The 25,619-nt window shown below is 37.0% G+C and overlaps 2 protein-coding genes and 1 long non-coding RNA gene across 5 annotated transcripts; 2 read left to right on the forward strand and 1 right to left on the reverse strand.

The window, feature by feature from the left end:
- Window positions 1-526: 526 nt before the first annotated feature.
- LOC135650161 (uncharacterized) lies at window positions 527-13,262 on the forward strand. The gene is made up of 4 exons (XM_065169349.1): window positions 527-780; window positions 7,356-7,577; window positions 12,170-12,282; window positions 12,624-13,262. The coding sequence occupies exons 1-4, from the start codon at window positions 589-591 to the stop codon at window positions 12,991-12,993; spliced, it is 897 nt and encodes a 298-aa protein (XP_065025421.1). The 5' UTR covers window positions 527-588; the 3' UTR covers window positions 12,994-13,262.
- Window positions 13,263-13,518: 256 nt separating this feature from the next.
- On the forward strand, window positions 13,519-17,834 carry LOC135649899 (protein FLX-like 1). The gene is made up of 6 exons (XM_065168847.1): window positions 13,519-13,669; window positions 13,752-14,130; window positions 14,221-14,453; window positions 16,522-16,685; window positions 17,283-17,365; window positions 17,464-17,834. The coding sequence occupies exons 2-6, from the start codon at window positions 13,765-13,767 to the stop codon at window positions 17,560-17,562; spliced, it is 945 nt and encodes a 314-aa protein (XP_065024919.1). The 5' UTR covers window positions 13,519-13,669; window positions 13,752-13,764; the 3' UTR covers window positions 17,563-17,834.
- A 1,092-nt stretch (window positions 17,835-18,926) lies between these two features.
- Window positions 18,927-22,233, reverse strand: LOC135649900 (uncharacterized). 3 transcript variants are annotated; one of them, XR_010501420.1, is made up of 6 exons: window positions 22,014-22,233; window positions 20,876-20,993; window positions 20,623-20,675; window positions 20,467-20,543; window positions 19,946-20,389; window positions 18,927-19,678 (listed from the first exon to the last, which is right to left on the reverse strand). It is a non-coding gene; the product is annotated as an uncharacterized LOC135649900 (long non-coding RNA). The 3 variants fall into 3 exon arrangements; XR_010501421.1 differs by having other exon boundaries at window positions 18,931-19,439; XR_010501422.1 differs by lacking the exon at window positions 18,927-19,678 and having other exon boundaries at window positions 20,229-20,389; window positions 22,010-22,233.
- Between the last annotated feature and the right edge of the window lie 3,386 nt (window positions 22,234-25,619).

Genomic DNA, 25,619 nt, shown 5'->3' on the forward strand with positions numbered 1-25,619 from the left:
GTTTGCAAGATGTTAATTTTCTTTTCTAAATTTGGAATGATGATATTTTGAAGCCACTCTGCATTAATTAAAGTTTTGGGTGTTGTTTATTGTTAAGATTGCTAGACTATGTCTTGTAGTATATTTTATTCTCAACAGTTTTGCGTGTTGTTGCTCTTGGCATTGCTACACTATGAATTTCTAAGCATAATTTACTTTAATTGAAGTTACTACTACAAATAATAATTCAAAATTAAATCCAACAGAATAATTATTCTATTAATTTGATAGATGGTGAACCACTGACTCTAAAGTACACCAAATGAAATTTAAATATAAGCCCTAAAAATTTCCAATAATAATATATTGGGTAATTTGGGAATGTCAAATTATGACCAGATTATTTTAGCATATTATCAAGAGAAAATAAATTAAAAACAATTTAGCCAGGAACAAAGACAGACGTCTTTTGTCGTTCTGATTAAATAAGCCCAAAGTAGAGAATTGAACGGCCGTAACGAATATTGGAGTCCAAGGAGTCTTTTGCAAATATCACGGAGGTGCATTTAACCAGGACCATTGACGCCAGCGGTTTGGGGGAGGGAAGGCATGGCGACCGCAGCGGTGGAGGTGATCGGTGTGGTGGGCGGCGGTCAGATGGGATCGGGGATAGCCCAGCTCGCGGCTGTCGCGGGGTTCGACGTCTGGCTCCACGATACCGAACCCTCCGCCCTCCAGCGGGCGCAGAAATCAATCGTCGATTCCATCCGCCACCTCGTCTCCAAGGGTCAGATCTCCCAGGTGATCGTCCGGCCTCATCTCCTTCGCTATCCTTTCGGATTGCTTCCGACACCTTTTTTAGTATCGAATATGTGATGGAATTTTGTTTTATTCATATTAACTTTCTTAGAATAATTTCGAATCGGTCCAGATTTTACGTAAGTTTAAAACAATGAAATCTTGGACTGATGATCGACTGAAGTGATTGAATAGGTGGAATATTTTACTCTTATTCGAGGGTAAGATTGCTCTCCAGCTTCAAGGCTCCATGATTTGGTTTCTTTTGTACAACGAGAACCTAGATTTATGTGATGAACCAAATCAAGCTACATGTAGGATTCTTGTACCTCTGTCTATTTCGTACATGGACAACACGGTGCTGTCTAACATCGTTTGGAAAACGATTAATTTTCATCTTTTTGACTGTGTTATGATCAAAGTTTGCAATTTCGCATAACGGCAGTCCATTCCGAAGTACTGAGTGTTGGTACATTGGTACGTACAGTTTAAAAAAATCTTAAAAACTGAAAAATATGAATATCGGGCTTTTACTGTATTGTACCAAAGCATGTTGGGTGGTTTAGGCCTGTACCAAGCATACTGTCCGGTTTACCCTGGTTCAATAGATTGTTGGACCAAATAATACCACATACCATAGTGTATCGACCAGTTTTGCTAACCTTGGTTATGACTTAAACTAGGGGAAGCACCAACATTCACATAAAATATGAGTCAAAAAAGCCAAAGGCTTATAAGGAAGTGTCTACCTCTTTCTACTTGAGGTGCTCTTTTCAAGTGGGCCAAAACGTGAATATAGTCCTATTTTTTAATAATAGGTTTGCAATTCTGATTTATTTTTGCCGATGATTTCCTTTTCAACCAATATAAGCTCGATTGCTATGATCAAGATGGTCAAACTATTTGTCAAATCAATGAAGTATGGTGACGTAGGACAAGTTCATAGCTTAGGTAGGAATTTTTTTTGATAGAAGAATGAAGGGGAAAAAAGAAGATAATAATTGAAAGCTGATAGAATAGGAAATTGGATAACTGATAAGACCCTAAAGTCTTATCGTAGGCTCTGATACCAAACGATAAAACCCTAAAGTCTTATTGTGGAAGAAAGGGGAGAAATGAGGATGATAATGATCGCTTCGAGGGGATCGGCCCTCCTTGATCGCTTCGAGGGGATCGGCCCTCCTTGATCACTTCGAGGGGATCGGCCTCCTAGGGTTTGTCCAAAGACAGAATAATATTTTTCATAGATTACCGAAAAGAAGTAGTTACATCCCTATTTATAGAGTTTTACCCAGAGTCCATCAGGACTTGAACTCTAATAATAAATAAATATTAAATAAATCTCTACTTGACTCTAACTGAACCAAATCGACTCAATAAACAACTGGATTAAACAAACTCAATAAACATTATTCAAAAGCTCAGAAAAAGGGTCCTAACAGTTCCTCCCTCTTCAAATCAGCCTTGTCCTCAAGACTGAGCAGCATCAATCTCGGGGAGCTTCTCTTTCAGCACTTTAGCCATAGACTATCTACAACGCATCACAACCTGTTGATCAAGTAAGTATGGTCTCCACTTTTTGAGAGTGTAAGCAACAGGTCGATCTTTCAGTGTAGTAATCGTTGCATGAAACTTCTGGCCCTGTATAATCAATTTTATCTTTGAACCTTTGCTATCACAAGTGAAAATCCGTCCATCAATGATCTTTACTTCGAATATGTCATAGTCTTCAATGTGGTGGGCCAATCGGTCAACAGTCTTACTGTCCATAGAATTGTTAGTGCTACTAGTATCAATCAAAACTATAATAGGCTAATGCTCTAGAGTTCCGGCAACTTTCATAGTTTGCGGGTTAGAGTAATCGGCTAATATATGCATTGTATGTACGGTAGGTTCAACGTCTTCATTAGAATTTATACCTTCATGATCGGAGTCCAACTCTTCTGCTTTTGGTTCCTCTCCAATTGGCTCAATCAACATATGCTGCCCTTGTTTACATTGGTGCTCCATACTCCACTTTTCATGATAGTACAAACCCTTTGCTGAATTTTTCTTGAGTTCTTCTTGGGTTAGTCCTCGGGTGTCAAGGCTTTGGTTGGGAATAGATATGGTGGGTGGCATATTGATCATCTGGTGGTTGTCACTTCTGTTTCCATGATTTTCCCTGTTGATTTTTTTCTCATGTAGATGTGCGAATGAGATCGCAGCTATCATAGTGCGGGGTTGACGAGCCTTTAACTTCACACCGAATCTCTGGAATAAGACCTTTAATAAATGTATCCAGAAGTTGTCGTTCCGACCAATCTGTAGCTTGATTTGATAAGCTTTCAAACCTACTCTGATATTCCAACACTGTAGAAGTCTGACAAATTTTTGAGAGCTGTCCATCCACCTTCATGTCTGAGTAGATTGTATCACAATCTTGGGGCCCTTTTCTGGTATTTCCAGATCTATGCAATGTAGAACTTGAGCTCCCACCTTGTTGAAATTTACTAAGGCTCCCCAGTAAATCCTTTTTGAAATCATTAAGTAATTCTTGTAACCGATTTTCAATTCTAATTTCCAATGCTTCCATTTGTGCTTTCACTGAGTTATCGGTGGCCATTTCATAAGACTGCAAATCTGTAATCTCAACTCCTATTTTTGGTGTTGGTCAAGGGCATCAATCACTGCCCTATTCGGTGCTGCTGTTGTGATGCAATTGGTGGCAACACTATGGGAATGAAGGGTTGCTGCGAGGATGCGAGGATGTAGCTGTGGTCGCCGCGTGGGAGGCAGCGATGCTTGTTGCGGTCGCTGCGTAGAGGGATCATTGTTGCTGAGGGCTTGGAGGTAGCGATGGTGGTGCGGCTGGGGCAGCACCGCCAAGGGCTCACCGTTGCGATGGCTGTGACGGCGCGGATGGAAGGCAGCGTTGCTCTATTTCTATTACACTGCGGAAGGAGGCGCTGGTGAGAGGCAATGATGCTTGTTGCAGTCGCTGCGTGGAGGGATCGCTGCTGCTGAGGGCTGGGAGGCAGTGATGGTGATGTGGTTGGGGGCAGCGCCGGCAAGCACTCGCCGCAGGGGTGGCTGCGGCTTCTTCTTCCTCTTGTGTTTTTCTTTTCTTTTTTCTTTCGTTTCTTTTTTTTTTTTGATAGCTTCGTTGCAGCGAGAACGCCAAGGATCGCTGCTCTGATACCAAATGATAAGACCCTAAAGGTCTTATCGTCGCTCTGATACCAAATGATAAGACCCTAAAGTCTTATCGTAGGCTCTGATACCAAATGATACCAAATGATAAGACCCTAAAGTCTTATCGTGGAAGAAAGGGGAGAAATGAGGATGATAATGATCGCTTCGAGGGGATCGGCCTCCTTGATCGCTTCGAGGGGATCGGCCCTCCTTGATCGCTTCGAGGGAATCGGCCTCCTAGGGTTTGTCCAAAGACAGAATAATATTTTTCATAGATTACCGAAAAGAAGTAGTTACATCCCTATTTATAGAGTTCCACCCAGAGTCCATCAGGACTTGAACTCTAATTATAAATAAATATTAAATAAATCTCTACTTGACTCTAACTGAACCAAACCGACTCAATAAACAACTGGACTAAACAAACTCAATAAACATTATTCAAAAGCTCAGAAAAAGAGTCCTAACAATAACTATCAGTCTCGCTCTTAAAGAGTGAACTTCCAAGATGAAGGCCTCACATGCATGTCTCACACATGGATGATGCATACCTTCGGATATATAATTATGATCTTACACCATTCACATATTATGTAACAAAATGACATAATTTCCTATTTCGTTATTTGATTATTTGAATTGCAATCTTTTTGTCTTTATATAGATTCAATTAAGAGAATAAAAATAAAAATGTAAAAATAAGGAAAAAATATAATTGCATCAAATCAAATATATGATCTCTTCTTTCTTTCCAAGTTATTGATATTACTTACTTGATTTGGAAAACATTCTTTCCTTCAGATTGTATTCTTGATTGAATGACTTTAATATTAATAGAAGTGAATCTTTAAAATCTCCGATTAAGATTTTTATAATATTTAATCATAATCATAATTTGATCTCAATGGTGGCAAAAGATCCATGCAACCAACCCCAAATAGTTGAGACTTACAGATTTGTTATTGTTTTTGTAATCATAATCATAATTTGATTTTTATATTTTTTCACATATGTTTCTTTTTTTCTTTGTTCCTTAAGTAAAATGGAAAACTAGGTTAGAATTATTCTAAATGTTGTCATGTGATAACTTACATATGAGAAATAAGCCTTAAACTAATTAAATTTATTCAAATAAGAGATAAACTAAATATATTTCGCTTCATGTGGGATATACAAGTCATGGACATTAAATCCTTATCATAAGGTCTAGCATCTCTTTGGAGCATTAGACTTAGGTTCATCATCTAAGCCTCTAACAAGTTCATCCTTATTTAAATGTCATGAATTGAGGTTATTCTATTCTTCATTTTACAGATTATTTCATCATACTTTCGATCAATGTGATCACCAATCAGGCTAAGATGTTGTTAGGGTCTCCAGGCATGTAATTCTTTATTGTATTGCTTGCTTATTATCTTGAACTGAGTAACGTGGATGTGGGTATCCTATCATGGTATAGATTCAGGGTGGGTGGCAGGGACAGGGTGACCATTTAGCTCGATTCTTATAGTTGATACATAGGGTAAAGGGTTAGTTGTTTTGCTACTTATGATCATGGTATGCATTTATTCACTTATTTGGACAGGCTACTAAGGTAAGATGTTCTAATTTTGCTAAGTTGTAGCTATGCATTTTAATTTTCATATAAAAAATGGTGGCAAATAACTATAAGGCCTGTAATTGATGATAGCACTTAAATGGTTATTTTAATATTCTTAAGAATGTAACCCTGATTTGACAATCTAGAATATGCTATACATACACACATACATACATAAATATATATATAATGTATTTATAAAGGCTTATATATATGTATGTATATATATATATATATATATATATATATATATATATATATATATATATACACATATTCAGATGCCTGCTTTTGGCAATCTGGATTAGACATCGCCATTACCTGAGATGCAAAAGTAATGCAAACTTGAATGACAAATCAAGCATATAGTTCTAGAGGGGTAAAACATGATCTTTGACATAACAAGTAATGTGTTATTAATGTTTTCAATACTTCTCATCATTGATCAAAATGTATGAGTGTTTTCTTTCTCATACTATTATACAAAGATGCAAAAGTAATATTGGAATGCAAGAACCAGTTTCCAATTCCAGATAGCTACAATGATAGTATAACTATGTATGACCTTTAACATCATAGGGTGATTTCGTTTCCTTTTGACTTATGAAATAGAAGTTATTTTCCATCATTAATTAGAATGTCTGGATTATCTATTCTTTTCACTACTTCTTGGTCCATTTTTAGTTTCATGATATTTTGTATGGATAAACGATAAGGATCACTCATGATCTAATTTTATTACTAATCATAAAACTACATGTTATTTTGTGTTATGCTTGTCATATGTAAAAGAGTAATTAAGTTTTTATTGACATAACCTCTATGTGCTGTAAATCATGGCCTAGACTGGATCGATTTAAGGAGGCGCAGTGGTCCATTAATATTATTCGGGCCAAAAACATATTGATGATGCTGCATTTTGGTTCATACTTGGTTTAAAGCATATTTTTCTATAATGCTAAGGTTCAACCAAACCTAAACCAGCATACTGTTATTTATAAACAAGATTAAGCAAAAAAAATTCTGAACCCTTTAAGTTGACTCAAGGTAACATTTTAACCTGATTCAACCATACCAACTAGCTATACTCGTGTTCGCCATCCAATGCTTAGGCTCATATGAGTTAGTAGATTGTCATGCATGATGACTCAGCAGCTTTACTAAGGTGCAAAAACAATAACTAAAATTTGAAAACAATAGTTTCCCAACCATTTGATCAATAATATCTAGATATGATAATAATATCATATCTAGATATTATTGCTTAAGCGGCCAGAGTGAAGCATATTTCGGCAGAGTGAAGACTTTCATGTTGCCATTGTAAATCTAACTGTCCAAAGAAAAGAATACTATTTAACATTAGGTAAAAAATAGATATTTTCCATCAGTAAGTCCTATCTCAAGATACGCTTTCAGATGGTTGTTTATAAAAGGAATTTTTTTTAGAAGTGCTCAGCTCTAGTATTTGTAATTCGGATAGCAATGCATGGAATAAATATGAAAATAGTGTCAGGGGTGCTTATTTGAGCTGGAAATAAATGGTAACAACTTTCTGAAGGATATTTCTGTTTTGCGGATAGGAATGATGGATTTGAGTGAAAGATTCTAAATAATATGATTAGTAGAAGTTTTAGAAACAAATTTTCTTTTATATACAGAGCCAGCTTGATTAGTTCATATTCTGAAGGTATGTTATAACTGATTTTCTGAAGAATTATTGTTTTATGAACCTTTCTTTGATTCCTTTATTGTGCATATCTTGAAATATCATTCTTATGGCTTGTTTTTTTGGTCTAATTTGCAGTTTGCAGGCACTAGTTCATTAAACCGTTTAAGATACACCTCCAATTTAGAAGATTTACGAACCTCAGATGTAGTAATTGAAGCCATTGTGGAGTCTGAAGTCGTAAAGAAGAAATTATTTTCGGAACTTGACAAGATTGTGAAAGAGTCTACAATTTTGGCATCTAATACTAGTTCCATATCAATTACTCGCCTTGCTTCTTCAACTAGTCGTCCATCCAAGGTTCTTGCTAATGCTTACCTACTTCAACGACAAATAGGCTGATGTAGACTCTAATTTCTACAAGAAACAACTTTAATCTTTTTTTATTGTCTAATATGCTTCTCATAAAATAGAAAAAATAAAATATTTAAGCAACTAAAGGTACCTACAAAATTCTGCTAACAGACAATTTATTTATTATTATTTTTAGCATGTGTTAGTATACATAATGTATTTAGAAATTTGTTTTTTAGCTTCACTATAAAAAAGAAGTTTTGTCTTGTATTTACTTAAATTAGATATAATACCATTGGTTTAAATAGGCACCCGGGAGCTTGCCTAGGCGCTCGGGCGAGGTGAGGCGCGGCTCGAGCCCCTCATGGGTGGACCAAACGACGCACTTTAATGAGGCGTTGCTTGGGCGCTTGCCTGAACCTAGGTGCTGAGCACCTTGGGTGAGCGCCTGGTTCAAATAAACCAATCGAACCAGACTTTTAAGTCTAGTTCGGTTTAGCAGTGGTTAGTTGGTTCGATTGAACCAACTAACTAGTTTCTTACCTGCAAAAGCCACCCTCGCAAGCCCGCGCGACCTCGAGCCATCAACCCTAGCACTGCTTCTACCTCCGCCATCGATGCTTTCTGTCATTGCCTTCGCTCCAAACGACGCACTTTAATGAGGCGTTGCTTGGGCGCTTGCCTGAACCTAGGTGCTGAGCACCTTGGGTATGCGCCTGGTTCAAATAAACCAATCGAACCAGACTTTTAAGTCTAGTTCGGTTTAGTAGTGGTTAGTTGGTTCGATTGAACCAACTAACTAGTTTCTTACCTGCAAAAGCCACCCTCGCAAGCCCGCGCGACCTCGAGCCATCAACCCTAGCACTGCTTCTATCTCCGCCATCGATGCTTTCTGTCATTGCCTTCGCTGCAAACGCAGCGGACCGAGGCTTCCTCTGTTGCCGACGGACGGGTCCGATGGCCTAGTAAGAGCCTGTAGCTTCCTTCCACCGTCGCTCTGTGTGCAGTTCCTTCCACCATCAAGGGAGAGGACCGTAGGTTCCTCCGCCACCGACGAACACCTTTGAAGCTTCCTCCGCCCACGACATCGTTGTTTGTAGCTTCCATTGCTACCGCTGCTACTATCCGCAGCTTTCGCAACTATCGTTTGCAGCTTCCTCTGCTGTCGCGATTGTCATCCACAGCTTCCTCCACCACTACTGTTGTCGTCTGTGCCTTCCTTCATCATCGTTGCCTTCTCCTTCTCCACTTTCCATTGTCAGTGACACTTTTCTCCCTCTCTGCTATTGTTAATAGTTCTTTTCTCCTCCTCTAACTACTGTTAACGGTAAATAATATACTATTAACAGTAGATTGTTAACTACTGTACAAAACAATCTTTATTTACTAGATTGATAATATACTATTTAGATTGTAACACTACTAATCATTGTTTATTTAAAATTATTATTAGGGTTTCAGGATAAATAGCTAGTGTATAAAGCAATTCAATAGATTCATTTTAATTTAATATTATATTTTTTATTTATATAATCATATTTATCAATTATATCATATATTTTTTAATATTTTAGAGCGTCTCACTTTGCTTGGGCGAACACCTAGTGCCTTGGGCATTTTGGGACCTTGGCGTCTTTTGGTGCCTAGTGCTTTTTAAATCACTATATAACACAAGATTCAACTTAATGCCTTGTAAGAATAGGACCATGAATCAATAATTGAACCCTTTGATTTTGATATGTTGTTAATAGCAACATAATACTCCGACTTAGTCTCACATTGGAAGTGAGAGATGATTTAAATGGATTTATAAGGGCTAGATAGATCTACCACAATTAACTTGTGCTAAAGCATTTTAGATCAGTGTTACAAACTCAACAAGTTGACGAGTTGATTATTATATCAGATCGAGTCTTGACAAATGATATTAGAGCTGACACTCAAAGTTGATTATCCTAATATTGGACATGGTGCCACATTCTTACGTGGTTCTGCCCAAGGCGTTGACACCCAAACAACACCTATGTGCAAGGGTCCTTGTGTAGTCCATTAAGGATGTGAACATAGAAGATGAGGAAATATTAGAAAGGTGAATGTGTGAGTAATTTACTGCCCATCACACAAAAAATGGAAGAAAATTTGGAACATAAGCAACACAAAGCAAGTAGTTTTTATTAAGTACAAAAGACTCATAAGTGGCTGAATGCGTGTGTGGATGATTAATCACACACAAAGGGCTTTTAAAGGTTGGTACATGCCTAATATTCACCTGACAATTTCATCGAACAGAAGACGAGTATGCTAAAGACACTGCATCACTCCTCAGACATATAACCAAAGTTTCATTTGACCTGTTGTCACCCAGAGGGGATTCTAGGATGCTAAGACAACTTATGTTTCTTGTCGCAAGGTCATCGGTCAAAAGTCAACCAATGATACATGAAAACAGAAATGTTTTGACTATTTTTCCCTTTGACCAATGTTGCATAACAAAGAATGTTTCCTAATTTTATGAGATGGAAACAAGAAAGAAAAACACTACCACGAGGCTAATAGTACTACTTCATGCCCTGAACAAGTTTCTTATGATAAAACATACTAAAACACCAAAACGTAATAGAAAACAATATTGAAAAGGGTCACCGATATGCATTACACACATTGATTTCATTGCTTCATAACATTCCCCTCACTTATTCCTTCGACCGCCTTTGTGAATGGTGTAACTCAATCATCTTCCGGTGCAACCTACTTCTACCATTGAGATGCCGACCTTGATCCATGCACTTTGTTGTAATTCGCCACTAAGTTGGTTCAACTTAGGAAGCTGGTTAAGTTAGGACACTTCATATTGATTCCTTCGAATCGGTTACTCGACAAGGTTCATCCTTGGTGCCATCTATCCAGTAGCTTTAATGTTGGACACGATCATTTAGTGAGTTGTTGGATGCCTATAATATGTGGACCAATAAAGTAGTTTTTAGGAATCTTTGCAGTGAAGAAAAAAAGAATATATATATGTATGTATATATATATACATACATATGTATATATACATACATACATATGTATATGTGTATATATACATATATATATATAGATATATATAGATATATATATGTATGTATATTTTTACGTGTATATATATATATATATATATATATATGTTTGTTCTAGAAGCTGATGCTGAATTGGGCTTTACTTTTCCATCAAAGAAATTAACTGTTCCAAGATTAGCAGATGATCGCTCTGGGTAACGCTATACTTGATAGTACATCTCAAGGATAAATTCTTCCAAGAAAACAAATAATGCAGGAGACCATGCTATTTATTAACTAGAAACAGTATGGTTGTTGGTTTTCAGTGACAGGATTTATTATATTTGTTCCCTTTAATCATTAAATTACTCAAGTGGATAATTAATTATGTCGATGACCCTTTAATGTCTTTAATCTTGATTAGGTACTTCTTGATGTTATCATGCAATTCAAAGTGAATAAGAAACATTACTTGGGAAATATATTACTTGAAGATCAGTATCTTGGAGATATCCATAGTGGAAAAAAGGAACTTGGTTGGCTGCGAGAAAGGGGGTTAGGCTTCACATAGAGCCTTATATGGGAGGTACTAAATGGAAAAAAAAGTGAAGAAATATAGAGAGATGAAATAGAACAGACAAAAGAAGGGAATGAGAAGGCTGCCAAAATCAGCTGGTGTGAAAAGCCAGACTATGTTCTAGTTTAGAGAAAATATGAATCTATATAAAATAAAAATAGTTCTGATCATATTGCTCAACACTATTTTCTTTTAAGGCTGCTTCATTTTTTGTAGATGTTCCAACTGTTTGATGCTCTCTCATGGAAGAATTTTGGTTCTTTTCCTAGAGCTAGATAGATAGCAGAAAAATGATATAAAACATGGAAAATGTAAAAATACCATAATTCTCACTGCTGCTTCTGTAAATATGCTAGTTTAGAGAAAATATGAATCTATATAAAATAAAAATAGTTCTGGTCTTTTTGCTCAACACTATTTTCTTTTAAGGCTGCTTCATTTTTTGTAGATGTTCCAACTGTTTGATGCTCTCGCATGGAAGACTTTTGGTTCTTTTCCTAGAGCTAGATAGATAGCAGAAAAATGATATAAAAAATGGAAAATGTAAAAATACCTTAATTCTCACTGCTGCTTCTGTAAAATGCTAGTTTAGAGAAAATATGAATCTATATAAAATAAAAATAGTTCTGATCTTTTTGCTCAACACTATTTTCTTGTAAGGCTGCTTCATTTTTTGTAGATGTTCCAGCTGTTTGATGCTCTCTCATGGAAGAATTTTGGTTCTTTTCCTAGTGCCAGATAGATGGCAGAAAAATGATATAAAAATGGAAAATGTAAAAATACCTTAATTCTCACTGCTGCTTCTGTATATCTTTTTATACAGCCACCCTATCTCATTTGAATGTTGGGGATAAGTTTTAACATTACAAATTTTTGCTCATCTTCAAATTATTTTTCTATTCATCAATCATTTTATGGAATACTTAAGCAAGTGCCTTAAGAATAAATTTTTTTTATAAAATCAATTTCTGTTCATATTGCAGGTGGTAGGTATGCACTTCATGAATCCCCCTCCAATTATGAAACTGGTTGAGATTGTCAGAGGAGCTGACACTTCAGATGAGGTCTTCATGACAATAAAAACCTTGGCAGAAAGGTAAGGTTCAGATGGTTCCTAACCCAAGTGCATGAGTCAATGTATTTCCTTGATCTCAATTATAATTATGTGGCTTACTCAACTCAAGCTTATTGGTTCTTTGGATCTATATTGGCTAATATTTGTCTATGAAATGAGAGGAAACCCCACAATTCACGAGAATATTGTTTTGAGGAACGATGAATATTTTTAGAAACACCAATATTCCTGTTTTAGTAACTGTTAAGTTGATACAAAAGATTTCTTGAGGTTCTGTTTAGTGTTTGCTATCATTTAAGCACTATTTATTGTTTGCATGCCTATTCAGCTTCGCCATGAATTGACGTCTCATTTTGTGACAGGCTTGGGAAGACTGTCATATGCTCCCAAGATTTCCCTGGCTTCATAGTGAACCGGATCCTGATGCCCATGATTAACGAGGCATTTTACGCTCTATACACTGGTGTTGCGACAAAAGAAGACATTGATACTGGGATGAAACTGGGTACTAACCATCCAATGGGTCCTCTACAACTTGCAGATTTCATCGGTTTGGATGTCTGCCTTTCGATACTGAAGGTGCTTTATGAAGGACTCGGAGACAGTAAATACAGCCCCTGCCCGCTCCTTGTTCAGTATGTTGATGCTGGTCGCCTTGGAAGAAAGCGTGGAACTGGTGTCTACAACTACCAAAACAAAACTCCAGCAGGCCATCCCTTATCTGCATTGTGAGTTGCTCAACAGAATTGAGGATGTCGTCTGAGAAGACATAATGTGAAGTTGTAGGAAATCCTGGAGCACAAGTAGTATTCCTCTGTGGTTGTTGGTGGATGTAAGTGATAATGATGTTAATGGCCTAGTGGTCTCCTTGTCTATCCTCGATGGATTGCCAACTCTGTAATGTACTTCAATAATTGCCCTCTAAGGGATCGAAAGTCTAGTTTAAAATATATATGACAATTGTAAAATTATCTGTCATATGCATCATGATCTTTTGTGCCCCTGCGGCTGTGCTCCATCTGAATCAACGATAGTTAATTTGGTCCTCCATATATATATATATATATATGTATATATATATTTCCATTCTAGCATGATATTGTCAAGTATGTTCAAAGTTTTAGCAGACAGAGTTTTTCAATATGCATATTTTATACCTATTATTCTACGTGTAAAGAGGCAATTACGTAACGATATTATACCTGCTATTTTTAAAACACAAGTTTGATTCAATTATATACGGTACATCTTGACACGGATTATTGCGTGCAGTAATCCGCATCCGACAGAGCGTTCCTACGAGCCATCTAATTCTATACGCCCTGTGTAATGAATACATGCTTTAAGATCAGACAGCGTTAAGATCCCCACAGCGAAGGCTTGTTTCAAGTCCCTGGGGAGAAACGAGGTAACCACTGGTTTCCGATCACTTCGCCTCCACGGTTCTCTTTGGGCTCTAAAAACCCTCGAATCTCCGTATCGGAAGCTAGGGTTTCGTCGACGATGTCGGGGAGGAGCCGTATGCCGCAGCACGGCATGAAGGGCCCGCCGCCGTCGCTCCACGATGTGCCGCCTCCCCCTTTCGGCGGCCGCGGGCGCGGCCCGATCCACCACGCCGCCCTCCTCAAGGAGATGAGAGACGGCCCCCCTTTCGGCCTCCGCGGTGGCCATGCCCCTCACCCTGCCGTCATCGAGGAACGCCTCGCCGCCCAACACCAGGAGATCCAGGGCCTTCTCGCCGACAACCAGCGCCTCGCCGCCACCCACGTCGCCCTCAAGCAGGAGCTCGACGCTGCCCAGGACGAGATCCGCCGCATGTCCCACGCCGTCGCCTCCATGCAAGCCGACAGGGATCTGCAGCTTCGTGAGGCACGGACTATGCAATCCCTAGGTTCTTGTTTTTAGATGAAAATAAATCAAGCTCTATTTTTAATCAAAATGCCCCTTAAAATTGAGTAGACTTATGAGAAGTCGATGAAGCTGGAATCGGAGCTGCGAGCTGCGGAGGCTATGAGGGGGGAGCTGATACAGATCCGTGGGGACATACAGAAGCTCAATGCGGTGAGGCAGGAGCTGACAGGTCAGGTTCAGGCCGTTACCCAGGACTTGACTCGTGCCTCGGCAGATTTGCAACAGGCACCAGCGATTAAAGCTGAAATTGAAGCCATCAAGCAGGAAACTCAACGGGTGAGGTAGTATTCATGAAACATGCTCATCATCTCTACTGCTAACCACACTTGTTTGTTCCACGTAAAAAATTAGTTGCTTTATCCAATATAATTGAAATAGAGTAAAACTTACAAAAACTATGATACTGAAAAGTCTGAATTGTAGACATGGAAAATCTTATAAGTAGCACATGACATATCCACGCACACACAAAATATGTACTTTTATATTGTTAAAATTTTATCCTTTTGTGTTTTCGATAATCTATTATCATCAGATATAACATTTATGAGAAGCAGACAACCATTCATACAAGTGAAAACTTTCACAATATATATATATATATATATATATAAACCAATTCTTATTATGTCTTGAAACTATATAGAAGTCTTTTATGTGTAGTTTCCTGGATCATGCTACCATTTGTCACAATATGGTTCTTGTTCCTGATTCATGCTACTTTTGCATCCTAGGTCATTGTGGTAATCCATTCAAAATGCCAAAAATTGGAATACTGTCTCATTAATGTCTTTGGTAATAGTTCCATAAGCATTGTTACTCTAGATATCTTCAAGAAAGCTAAAGGAAACATTGAACCATTTATGATAAAATAAATATATGGTTTTAAAATTTCTATGACCATTTTATTGATCCATTTTGATACATGGTTAGCTATTTAGACTTTAGATCTCATCAAATGTAATAAATGACCTAAATAAGTGAATATCATGGGCCATGACAAATCACTAAACAAGCTAAGTGGCATAATGTTTACTCGTATCTATACACTGGTCTAAAGTGCACCACATTCTAGGTATTAGGTAACTATATTTCTGCATATATGTGATGTACTTACTCAAATTAGAGTAAATGGTGCAAGGGTTTAAGATGTTCTGAGGTACTTGACATGTGTTGGGAAGTAGCAAACGGGTATACTTGGGCTAAAGTGATTGGAAGTCAGTGCCTCTTAAGGGATAAAACCAATATGGATTTTTGCTGCAATTGGACAATGCCACAAGTAACGCCTTTTGGCTCATTCATGGCTCAGTGAAAAATGATTCAGCTCTTTAGCCAACTCTTAGCAATGGAATTAACTCATATATAATTAATATGTAATCTACTATGAATAATGTTGACAATATCTGATACTAGTCCATACCATAACAAACATCTTATTAGCAACCTGGGATTTTAAATCCAATGGCTGCAGGCCACTAAAGCACTTTTCAAAAAATAAAGGGTACTCAGGAGTTCTCCTATGGCAGATCGAGGCCTTTGTTTGTTCATTCCTTTTCTCATCCCTCTTAAGAAATATAACTTGTAGTGATGATGCGGGTTACAAATGTTTTCTCTAACAATGTTATAAAGGCACAACTTAAGCTTGCCTCAGACATCCTGCCATGGTGCAACAGACATTTATAACCTTAGTGCTTCATTTGCATAAGCATATATTTATGAAACTAATGACAACTTGGTTTTAAGCCTAAACCCAACTTGAAAGTCATCAACTTTGAGAACAGATTGAAGTGGGTTAATATATGCTGTTCAGATTTGAATCATATGCAATATTGGAGTTTATTGGTTATCAAGGTTTTCAGATTAGACTTCTGATAGGTTTTTCTGATTGTGTAAACAATTGGTAACTTGTCAAAGTTAGCTCCAAATTGATTCTGAGAAGAGTTTTACTGCTTTACTGAAATATTTTGTTCGTCAGCAATTTTTGTCTAGTGTACATATTTGAATATTGGATGTTCACAATTACATAAAAGAGATATGATAGACTTTTGACTGTTTCCAGAATACTGTGAAAATTATTTGAAAATCTTGAGAAGGACTTAAAAGGTGAGGAATACCATCAGGTGTTAACCATGAATGAAACTTACCCTGTATATCTGTTACCTCTCATCGGAGCTGACAATGAGCCTGAAAGTGACCTCCGTGTTCAACAGGCCCATCTTGTGAAGCCTTGCCAATTAGTTGACAATGAGGCCCATATATGCCCATGGACCTGCCATTATTAATTCTACTTCTCCCTTTTTGCTATCCTTGAATGGTATTTTTGATCTTTTGAACAACAATGACATATAGGGCTGCTATCGAGTATGAGAAGAAGGGTTATGCAGAGAATTATGAGCAAGGGCAAGTTATGGAGAAGAATTTGATTTCAATGGCACGTGAGGTTGAGAAGTTAAGAGCTGAGGTCGCTAATGCTGAAAAACGGGCACGAGCAGCAGCAGCTGCTGGGAATCAAGGTAGGTGCCTGAGTATTTAGTTACCTAAATTGTTTATGTTTTTGTATCAACGTATTCCATAATAATTTAATTCCATTGCCCTGTACATATTTGCATTAATTAAGTACCTAAAATCATTTCTGTCAGTTAACTATGGTAAATATTTCATTGGGTCTTCTGGCTTGCACTTTCGATGTTTGTGGTGGTTTTGGTATTAATCTGTTGCACTGATATTTGCATTAAAGTTTAATAAAAAATATATATATATCAGTTACACTAGGCCAATTAATTTAATTGATAGCCAAAGCTTAAAAATATAATCCAAGCACTTCTAGAATGGACCTCCTAAGGACTTCTAGAAATAATCAAGTTTATATGCACACATGTTAGTCTGGCAATTTAAGGCTCTCTCAAAGAGGACTTCTGTTCTTCAAGTCCTCCCAACAAGGACTTCTGTTCTTCAAGTCCTCCCAGCAAGGACTTCTCATCTTCAACCTTTTTTTCAATACATTAGGATTTACAATTTGCACTTGTATTATATTTTGTTGCCTGCTTATACATTACTCTTTGCGGCAAAACTTGCATAATTTTAACTAGCTATATTTCTTTGATCAACAGGTGCAGTTTATAGTGGAAATTATGGCAATCCAGATCCCAATTATGGTGCAAATCCGTATCCATCTGGCTATGGCGTGAATCCTGTATGATTTTGCGTTGCATTTTGTTTTAGCATTTTTCCAAAGTAGCTTGTTTTTTTAATATTATAGAATTATGATTTTGAACCGTCTCTAAACTATAGGTTCCTGGAGTGACGGATGCTGGTCCTCAGTATGGATCTGGGTCTGGCCATGGTTCTTGGGGAGCATATGACATGCAACGAGCTCATGGACGCCGATAAAAAAGAGTGGCAGTCATCAGTGCTGCTATGCGTTTTCTATATATGATCCTCTGGGGGCAGCTTAATAGCTACCTCCCTTGTTTTCTATCGAGTGTCGTCGATCAGAAATGATGTGGTGGACAGACTCACTACAAATCTTTTGGGTGTTCACTATTCTAGCTTTTGGTTATGACAGTAAGTGATTATTCGGCAAAAGCATTGCTCAATACTAATTTTAGTATGATATTTTTACCTGCAACATGGCTATTATTAACTAAATATGGTTCTCTTCAGTGATTAATTTACTGACATTATGATTGTTGATAACTGTGTGACACTTTTTAACTGTTTCTCGACCCTCTTTTTTGTTAACTGGTGTGATTAGTTGGAAACTTTAGATATCTGTTTATGTTGGATTCCTTCAGAATAAATTACTTAAAAAGTTATATGATTGTCCGGAACAGTTAATTTCCGAGTACATAGTGAGCCTAATTTTTATCACCGGTTGGGTTATTGTCAACAGAATGACTGACGAAATTATGGAGTTGGTTGTATGATTAAATATGCTGTTTGTAAGTCATTTGTATGTATCAAACAACAACTATTAATGAAATTAAATAAGTTTTTAATATATTATATGTCCTGTCTATCCGTTGTAGTTCTCACACCATTAATGGTAAGTGTTTTTACCTGAACCAATCTATTAGTTATATATCCAAAACCATACAGATCTGAGATTAATTTGGTTCAGTGCGGTTTTTGTTAAGCTTTAGAACCATAATGCCCTTTTAGGATAGATATTATATTGTATATGATTATAATCACCATAGGGATATGCTTTACATTTATGTGGACAAAATTTGTTATAACGCATTTTATATGTTTGACAATTAACACTTGAAGGGTTGGTGTTGACTAGTCTTATATTTTCAACAATTGAAAAGTGTTTTTGTTTTCATGTAAGCGATTCATTTCTCCCATCAGTTCTGTTTGTTTTTTTGTTTAGGTGTTTAGTGGCAATTTTTCTTTGTTTAGGTTTTTTGTTATTTACGTTTCAGTATAGAGAAGAAATTATGTTTTCCAGTTGCTTGTAATACTGAACAAGTCATTTCTTATGATGTATAATGAACAAGAAATATGATCGATATTCCGTAAGCTAACCGGTTTGGTTTGCTTTCATCCGTGAGTAATAAATATAAAAGTCTTCTTTTGGTGTTGGCTTTGGTTACAACACTGTTTATCTTGCTGCTTATTCCATAAAACAGGCTTGTAAGTGTATTTATACATGTCTTAATTAAAATCACAGTTTAAGAAGAATCGATAGTGTGCATCTGCTGCGTAATCCAAGGTGGTGACGAAAAGATCTTTGAATAAAGGTAGCAGCAGTCTCCAATTTCAGATAGAAATATATAAATTAAAAAAAAAAAAAAAGTAGTTATCATCAGACAATTACATATAAATATCACATTTCAAAAATATTCAAGACAGTGCTCAGCAATGCCATACAAGTCATAGTAACTACTACTAATATTATGCTGGGCCAGACTGGATGGAGGACTTTTTACTCGGCATTCGACAGGGCCTCGCCTTCAAATGACTACTGGTCCTCCGTTCACTCGCTCCTCGTGTGCTTCATCGGCAATCTCTAACCTTAGCTCCATGTCATAGCAATCATCCAACACAAATTGTGGGATCTCCTCGCCCCGGAAGAGCCACAGCCCCTTTACCTTCTACGGTGGCTCCCAAGCATTGACAAGCATCTTTCCAAATGCACATTTCCGACCCAAAAAGTCCATGCGCTGGAGGAAACCACTCACTTTGTTCAGGGTCAAGAATGTATTTTTAGTCACAGAACCACAGTGAGTACCCCTCGGGGTCGGTCGTACATATCCCAGAAACTGAAGTCATACATAACAAAATCGTTACACTATGCGAGACAACATTAAAACAATCTAGATTAATAAACGAAAAAAAGCATGCTTCAGTCTTGAAGTGAGAATATCATGTGATGTTCCTACAAAAGGGCCAACTCTGTAATGGGGCCTCTGATCATCACAAAGATAACTGGCTGTTGTAGCATTAATTTAACTTCCTGTCAAATTTCGACTTCCTGTCAAGGTCCTCTTCATTCAAAGATCTACATATAAGCAGCAAAAAGAAACAGGAGTTTTCTGAAATTTTAGCATAGACCAGAAAAAAAAAATAGCGCATACAGTTCTTTTAACTAACAGGCGCCACACATTATCAGCAGAAACTGAATGATGAAAGATGCCATCATGTCTCAGATTTCCCCAAGAAGATGACATCGGTTTCACTATCATAACAAATACTATCTTCTTTCTACGGCAAACAAAGGATCATCATTGCATAGAGTTTAACAACCAGACAAAAGCAGGAAAGGTACCTTTGATAGCAACCTCACGGAAGTTCATTTTCGTATTAGAATAAAGCCTCTTCCACTCATCTAATATCATCTTACTGAGAGGAAGCAGGACTAGAGGAATTTTTGGCTTGGGTTTGGGCACCTCATCTTCCTCTTCCATGGGTTCTTGCACCTTAGGCTTTGGGGACTCTTTCAGTTGAGAAGGCTTTTTTTTGTGATGGAACAGGTCTTTACCTCACCTAACACCTTGCAGAAATTTGGTTGATCAACCACGGTCCAAAAGTATCTTTCGGAAACTCAGAGGTAAAACTTTTAATGAAGATTCAATTGAATCCAATATATAAGTTACAAATCATAAAAATATCGGCCAAAGTAACAGCATGGCCGACGAGATATATTTGACGTAAGATGAGTGTACAAAGCACCAAGGGCCCTCTTCAAAGAAGATATGGCAGCTTCCTCAACCTACAAAAGGACCATTGTTCAGTCTGAGAGAGTAAAGTTATAGTTGGTACAATGCAAGACAATATTCGTAAACTGACCCAGCAAGATAAGGTCCAAATCCAACTCTTGGGGCAATCTCTGTTGGAGCGAAGTCAATCCATTGCTCAATATGAGCCTGCTAATCACATGGCCAGATATATTACATAATCACATTGAAACGAAGCCAAAGATGTTATTAAAACTAAAAAACTTACGTATTCAACGAGTGAAGTACCATAAAGAGGGTTGTCAGCCTTCGAGCGTGTCACTAAAGAAGAATGAACAGAAAGGCATAAGGTTTGAGTGAAATCTTAAAGCATATAACCTCCTAATACCATAACGAGCAATTGCAGTAGTTTAGAAAATGGGACAATCAGGTGTCTCTAATACAGGAGCCTGCCAGAACATTTGGAAAATAAAATAGGATAATTACATGATCTCGAATTTTAAGATCTTGCCATCACTTACCTTCCCGATGGGATTCATCTTAAGAAACCAAGAAATTTTATTTGCAACTCCCATTTCAAAATTCCGCTGCAATCAGTGCCTAGAAACCGCTCTTGTTGTTGTTGTTAACATGTAACACCTGTGAGTGAAATGTTTGTAGTCAAGCACTTATAGAAACCGCTATCAATCATGATGTAACAAGGTTACTCACAGAGTATGATGGCAACAGAAAATTTTCAACAAAGAAGAGAACAAAGAGTATGAGGTAGGGATCTCCAGAAGAGTAGTGCAGTGCTGAATTACTTAATCCTCAAATGTTGACTGTATGATCGGACATAATTATGGACCATCAGAAAAAAACCATATTACTCTGACTTCAGATCACCAGTCATGAGCTGAAAATCATTATGCAAACATTTGTTACAAACTTCAGTTGTTTTACATGCCCACATAATAGTTAACTAACCATGAATTTCTGAAACTATATCATTTTCAAGGATGTACAATATGAGGTACATCATTTTGGGGAACAAGCTTAATAGTGTGTGTGCAGTGTGCCGTGTGTTTGTGCGCTTATTCACGCACGTGCACATCATTTTTAGACAAATCACCATTAAGTAGAATAAAATTGATCCAATTCAGGAGAGTAGGATTACAAATGCAAGCAGTAGTAAATCGTAGCCTGGGCGAGCAGGCCACATAACCTATGAATGCTCGAGCAGGGAGACAAACGGAACCTCGAATTCCTTCCTGATGCATGGGATTATATGCCCAACTTTGCCCCTTTTATACACTGCAGAATTTTCTTAAATATGATATGCATGAAGAACTTGATGCCTTGACAAACCTACTAATACAATTCTACTATAACAACCGAACGGCCTCGAGATGCCTCGGCAACATATTAATCTACTCCTGCTACAACATATTAAACGGCCTTGGAAATCTGAGATGGACTAAGCAGATGTGATGAAATCCCCAGATACCATCAAATCGTAATATTTAGCTTTATAACGACGGTTGTATCACACAAGTCTTTCGAATTTTGATAAGCTAACATGTTATACGACTCTTAACAAGTTTCTTCTAATGCATCAAGGCAAAATGGACATTGTTGCATACGCATGGATAACTAGAAGCATTTTGAAGAGTTACCCACGCCGAAAGAAGAGTCACGTAGCAGATGCCAACGTCGGCATCCCTTGAACCCTAATCCTCAAGCACCAAGAAAAAGTATGGTCCAACAGGAGCAACACAAATTAACCAAGACATCACCAGCGCCATGGAATCAGCGACTTGCGCCCACCTTTCCTCTGGGCCTAAGAATTAGCAGAAGAAACGCAGCAGAGAAGGAGACCAAAACCCCATTTGGGAGAGAAACTTTTTAACGGCAGCGGCGAGTCTGCTTTCTTTAAGTTTCCGCATATTATGTTTATGCGAACAAGAAATCGGGCTTTAGTCCGCATAGTAGTAGTAGTGTGTTTCTTGAGTTGGTTCAACCGTCTCGATTAGATTAAATGGTTTGATTCAATACGATGAATTTGAAAAGTCGGGAGAGGGGAGGATGTAATTTTTTTTTTAAGGAAAAAAGAAAAAAAAAAGATTGAGGATTATTTTTATTATTTTGAAAATGAAGATTTTATTTTATTTTATTTTATTTTATTTTGTGGGAATAAAGGGAAAAGGAAACGTAAAACTACAGCGAAAAAAACTCTAGTATTTTCTTCATTTTCTTTTCTTTTCGATTCAACAAAAGCCGAAAGTGATTCAGTAAGGTTTATAATTTTACTACAAAACCTTTTTTTTTTGGTGTGTTTTTAAGGTTTTGATTATTTAAAATTAAAAAAATCTAAATTTAAGCGCTAGGGATCATTTTTTGGTCGCGATTTGTGGATGTCGCCTCTCCTCTGTGTCTATAATGTCGTGTGTCTCCTCCGCTCACACCCCTCTATCACTTTTTACGAGTAATCAAAATAATTAACTTGAAAATAAATATCAAACCTCTTACGAGCTGCTTAAAATAGAAAGACAACAAAGAGAGGTCGATGAGATATCCAAATTCTTCTTTTCTTCCCTAAGGGCATACGTCGACTTTTATGTTTCGAAAGTGGGATAGCACGTCCTCGATATATAACGTTGATGCAATTTTTAAGGTGGTTCCTTCCGTCTTTTAACATCTTTATTATATTTTATATCATCACCCTCAATTTCTAGGTTGGATGGGTACTCATCCTTTTGCATATATCAATCCTTCTTTGATTGCACTATCTCACTATCTCATTTGTTTGTTTACATCCGGTCAAAATATAACTCTCGTTAGGCTTGAGACATATTTTCAAAGATTTTTTTAATAAATAAATCTCATATCTCCGCCTATAAAATGTGAAAAAGGAACCGCAGGTGCCTTTTGTTTTTAAGCTTAGGGAGAAGAGATCATGGTGAATTTTTGTTTCAGCAAATAGGGTTTCAAGGTAAAGACAGATAGATCACTGGATGGATTGAGCTTTTAATCGCTTCGTCACATGAAAACTGCATTGTGGAGAAACATTCTTCAATCTTCATAGTTGAGCAAGATTAATTAACACTTGATCTGCTGTTTGCATGATTCGCCAAGTGGGGGTCTGACTTGAGAGCATGGTCCTATTAAATTGGAGTCGTATGGCATGTCTCCTTACTATTAAATGGAAGTTGGTTGCAGAATGGATGTGTTTTTGGAGTTGAAACTATCGTAATGTTTTATACTAGAGATCTGTTGTTATAAATTATTCAAATTAAGAATTTTTTTTCAAAAGATTTATTTGAAAAGATGTTTTCTTTTATTTTTTGGTAGTTATTTTTCAAAGTTTGTGTCTTTTGAGAAAATAGTTATAATTTTCAAAAGTTGTGTCTTTTGAGAAAATGGTTAATTTTCAAAGATTATGTCTTTTGAGAAAATATCTATAAATAGCTATTTGAGGGTAAATTACAGATACAATTTTCTTTCATGCTCTTCTTCTTTACTCTCCAAGTGATTGAGTTAGACATTCTCCAATTCCTTTCTGAAGATTCTTTATTGTTTGCTCAATACAGATCTTCTAAAGGCTTGTCATATCCACTAAAACTATTTGCATCAAACCCAGAGCAATCTTATTGAGAAGATGGTGCAAATATCGTTTTTAGGAAAGTGTTTATACACGTTTCAAGCCTAAATATCTTTCCTAAAGTATTCTTGATCTTGTGTTTGTTATTTGTTTCCATAGCGGGTTTTATTCTCTTCTTTGTCGTACCTCTTTTTTCCAACAATCTAAAAACGATATCTTGTGAGTTTATTCAAATTCACTATGGAGGCTACAAATATCATCAAATTATTGAATCAAGATTTTGTTCGTTTGGATCGTTTTGATGGAACGAATTTTACCCGTTGGCAAGATAAGATGAAGTTCATGTTGACTACTTTGAAGATCTTCTATGTGCTTGATCCAAATCTTCAACCAATTCCTGATCCAACCGACGATGACACCGATGAAATCAAGGCTGAACAAAAGAAAAGAAATGAAGATGAAGTCATGTGTAGAGGACACATTCTCAATGCTCTTTCGGACCGGCTTTATGATCTTTATACGGTGGAACCATCTGCAAAAGCAATTTGGAATGCTTTGGAATTCAAATATCATGCCGAGGAAGAAGGTACAAAGAAATTTTTAATTTCTAAATATTTTGATTACAAGTTTGTGGATGGCAAGCCAATCTTGGCACAAGTACATGAGTTGCAGGTCATTGTTAATCAATTGAAGGCTGAAAAAATTGAACTTCCTGAACCTTTTCAAGTAGGGGCTGTAATAGCCAAGTTGCCTTCATCTTGGAAAGGGTATAGGAAGAAGATTTTGCATGATTCCAAGGATATTACTTTGGAGCAAATTCAAAAACATCTTCGAATCGAGGAGGAATCGAGGATGAGAGATAAGAGTGAGAACTCTTTTTGCAATATAAAAGCAAATGTTGTGAATCAGCCTAAGAATTCCAACAAAAGCAAACAAAACAAGGAGAATCATTTTGGCCCCAAAAGGGATCAAAGAAAATTTAAGAAGCCACAGAGTGGAGGCTGTTTTGTTTGTGGAAAACCTAGTCATTTTGCTAGGGATTGCAGATTTAAAAAAAGGCTAGAAACCAAAAGTCAACTCCGTTGAGGGAGATGATAATATAATCGCTATGGTGAGCGAAGTGAATGCCATATTTGGCAAGGTTTCTGGTTGGTGGTACGATACTTGTGCTACCGTCCATGTTTGCTATGATAAGGGACTCTTCAAGACTTACAAAGAAGTCACAGAAGGGCAAGAGATTCAAATGGGAAATGAAGTTCGTTCTAAGGTGATTGGCAAGGGAAATGTGGAACTCACTTTCACTTCAGGTAAGAAAGTCACTCTTACTAATGTTCTTCATGTACCGGATATGAGTAGAAATTTAGTGAGTGGGAATCTCCTTAGCAAACCTGGAATTAAATCTGTTTTTGAATCCGGGAAGTTAATTCTATCCCGTAATGGAACTTTTGTTGGAAAAGACTATTCCGCTGAGGGAATGGTCAAATTATTTATTGTTGACAATGATTCTAAAGTTAATAAAGATATTGCTTCTATTTATATTGTTGATTCTTATTCATTATGGCATGATAGATTAGCACATATTGGAATTAGATGATTAGAAGAATGGTTAAGTGTGTCTTAATAAATTGTCATTTTGATGATATTAATAAATGTGAAATTTGTGTTAAATCAAAGATGATGAAGAA

The sequence above is a fragment of the Musa acuminata genome, chromosome BXJ3-9, assembly GCF_036884655.1.
Source record: "Musa acuminata AAA Group cultivar baxijiao chromosome BXJ3-9, Cavendish_Baxijiao_AAA, whole genome shotgun sequence".
In the NCBI taxonomy this organism is placed as follows: domain Eukaryota; kingdom Viridiplantae; phylum Streptophyta; class Magnoliopsida; order Zingiberales; family Musaceae; genus Musa; species Musa acuminata.

Bases quoted from the DNA above. Each gene is read 5' to 3' on its own strand.
- LOC135649899 (XM_065168847.1), top strand. From the start codon at position 13,765: ATGTCGGGGAGGAGCCGTATGCCGCAGCACGGCATGAAGGGCCCGCCG. The intron at 14,454-16,521 runs GTAGTATTCATG...AATGACATATAG, and splicing joins CAGGAAACTCAACGGGTGAG to GGCTGCTATCGAGTATGAGA. The intron at 16,686-17,282 runs GTAGGTGCCTGA...TTTGATCAACAG, and splicing joins AGCAGCTGCTGGGAATCAAG to GTGCAGTTTATAGTGGAAAT.
- LOC135650161 (XM_065169349.1), top strand. From the start codon at position 589: ATGGCGACCGCAGCGGTGGAGGTGATCGGTGTGGTGGGCGGCGGTCAG. The intron at 781-7,355 runs GTGATCGTCCGG...TCTAATTTGCAG, and splicing joins CCAAGGGTCAGATCTCCCAG to TTTGCAGGCACTAGTTCATT. The intron at 12,283-12,623 runs GTAAGGTTCAGA...ATTTTGTGACAG, and splicing joins ATAAAAACCTTGGCAGAAAG to GCTTGGGAAGACTGTCATAT.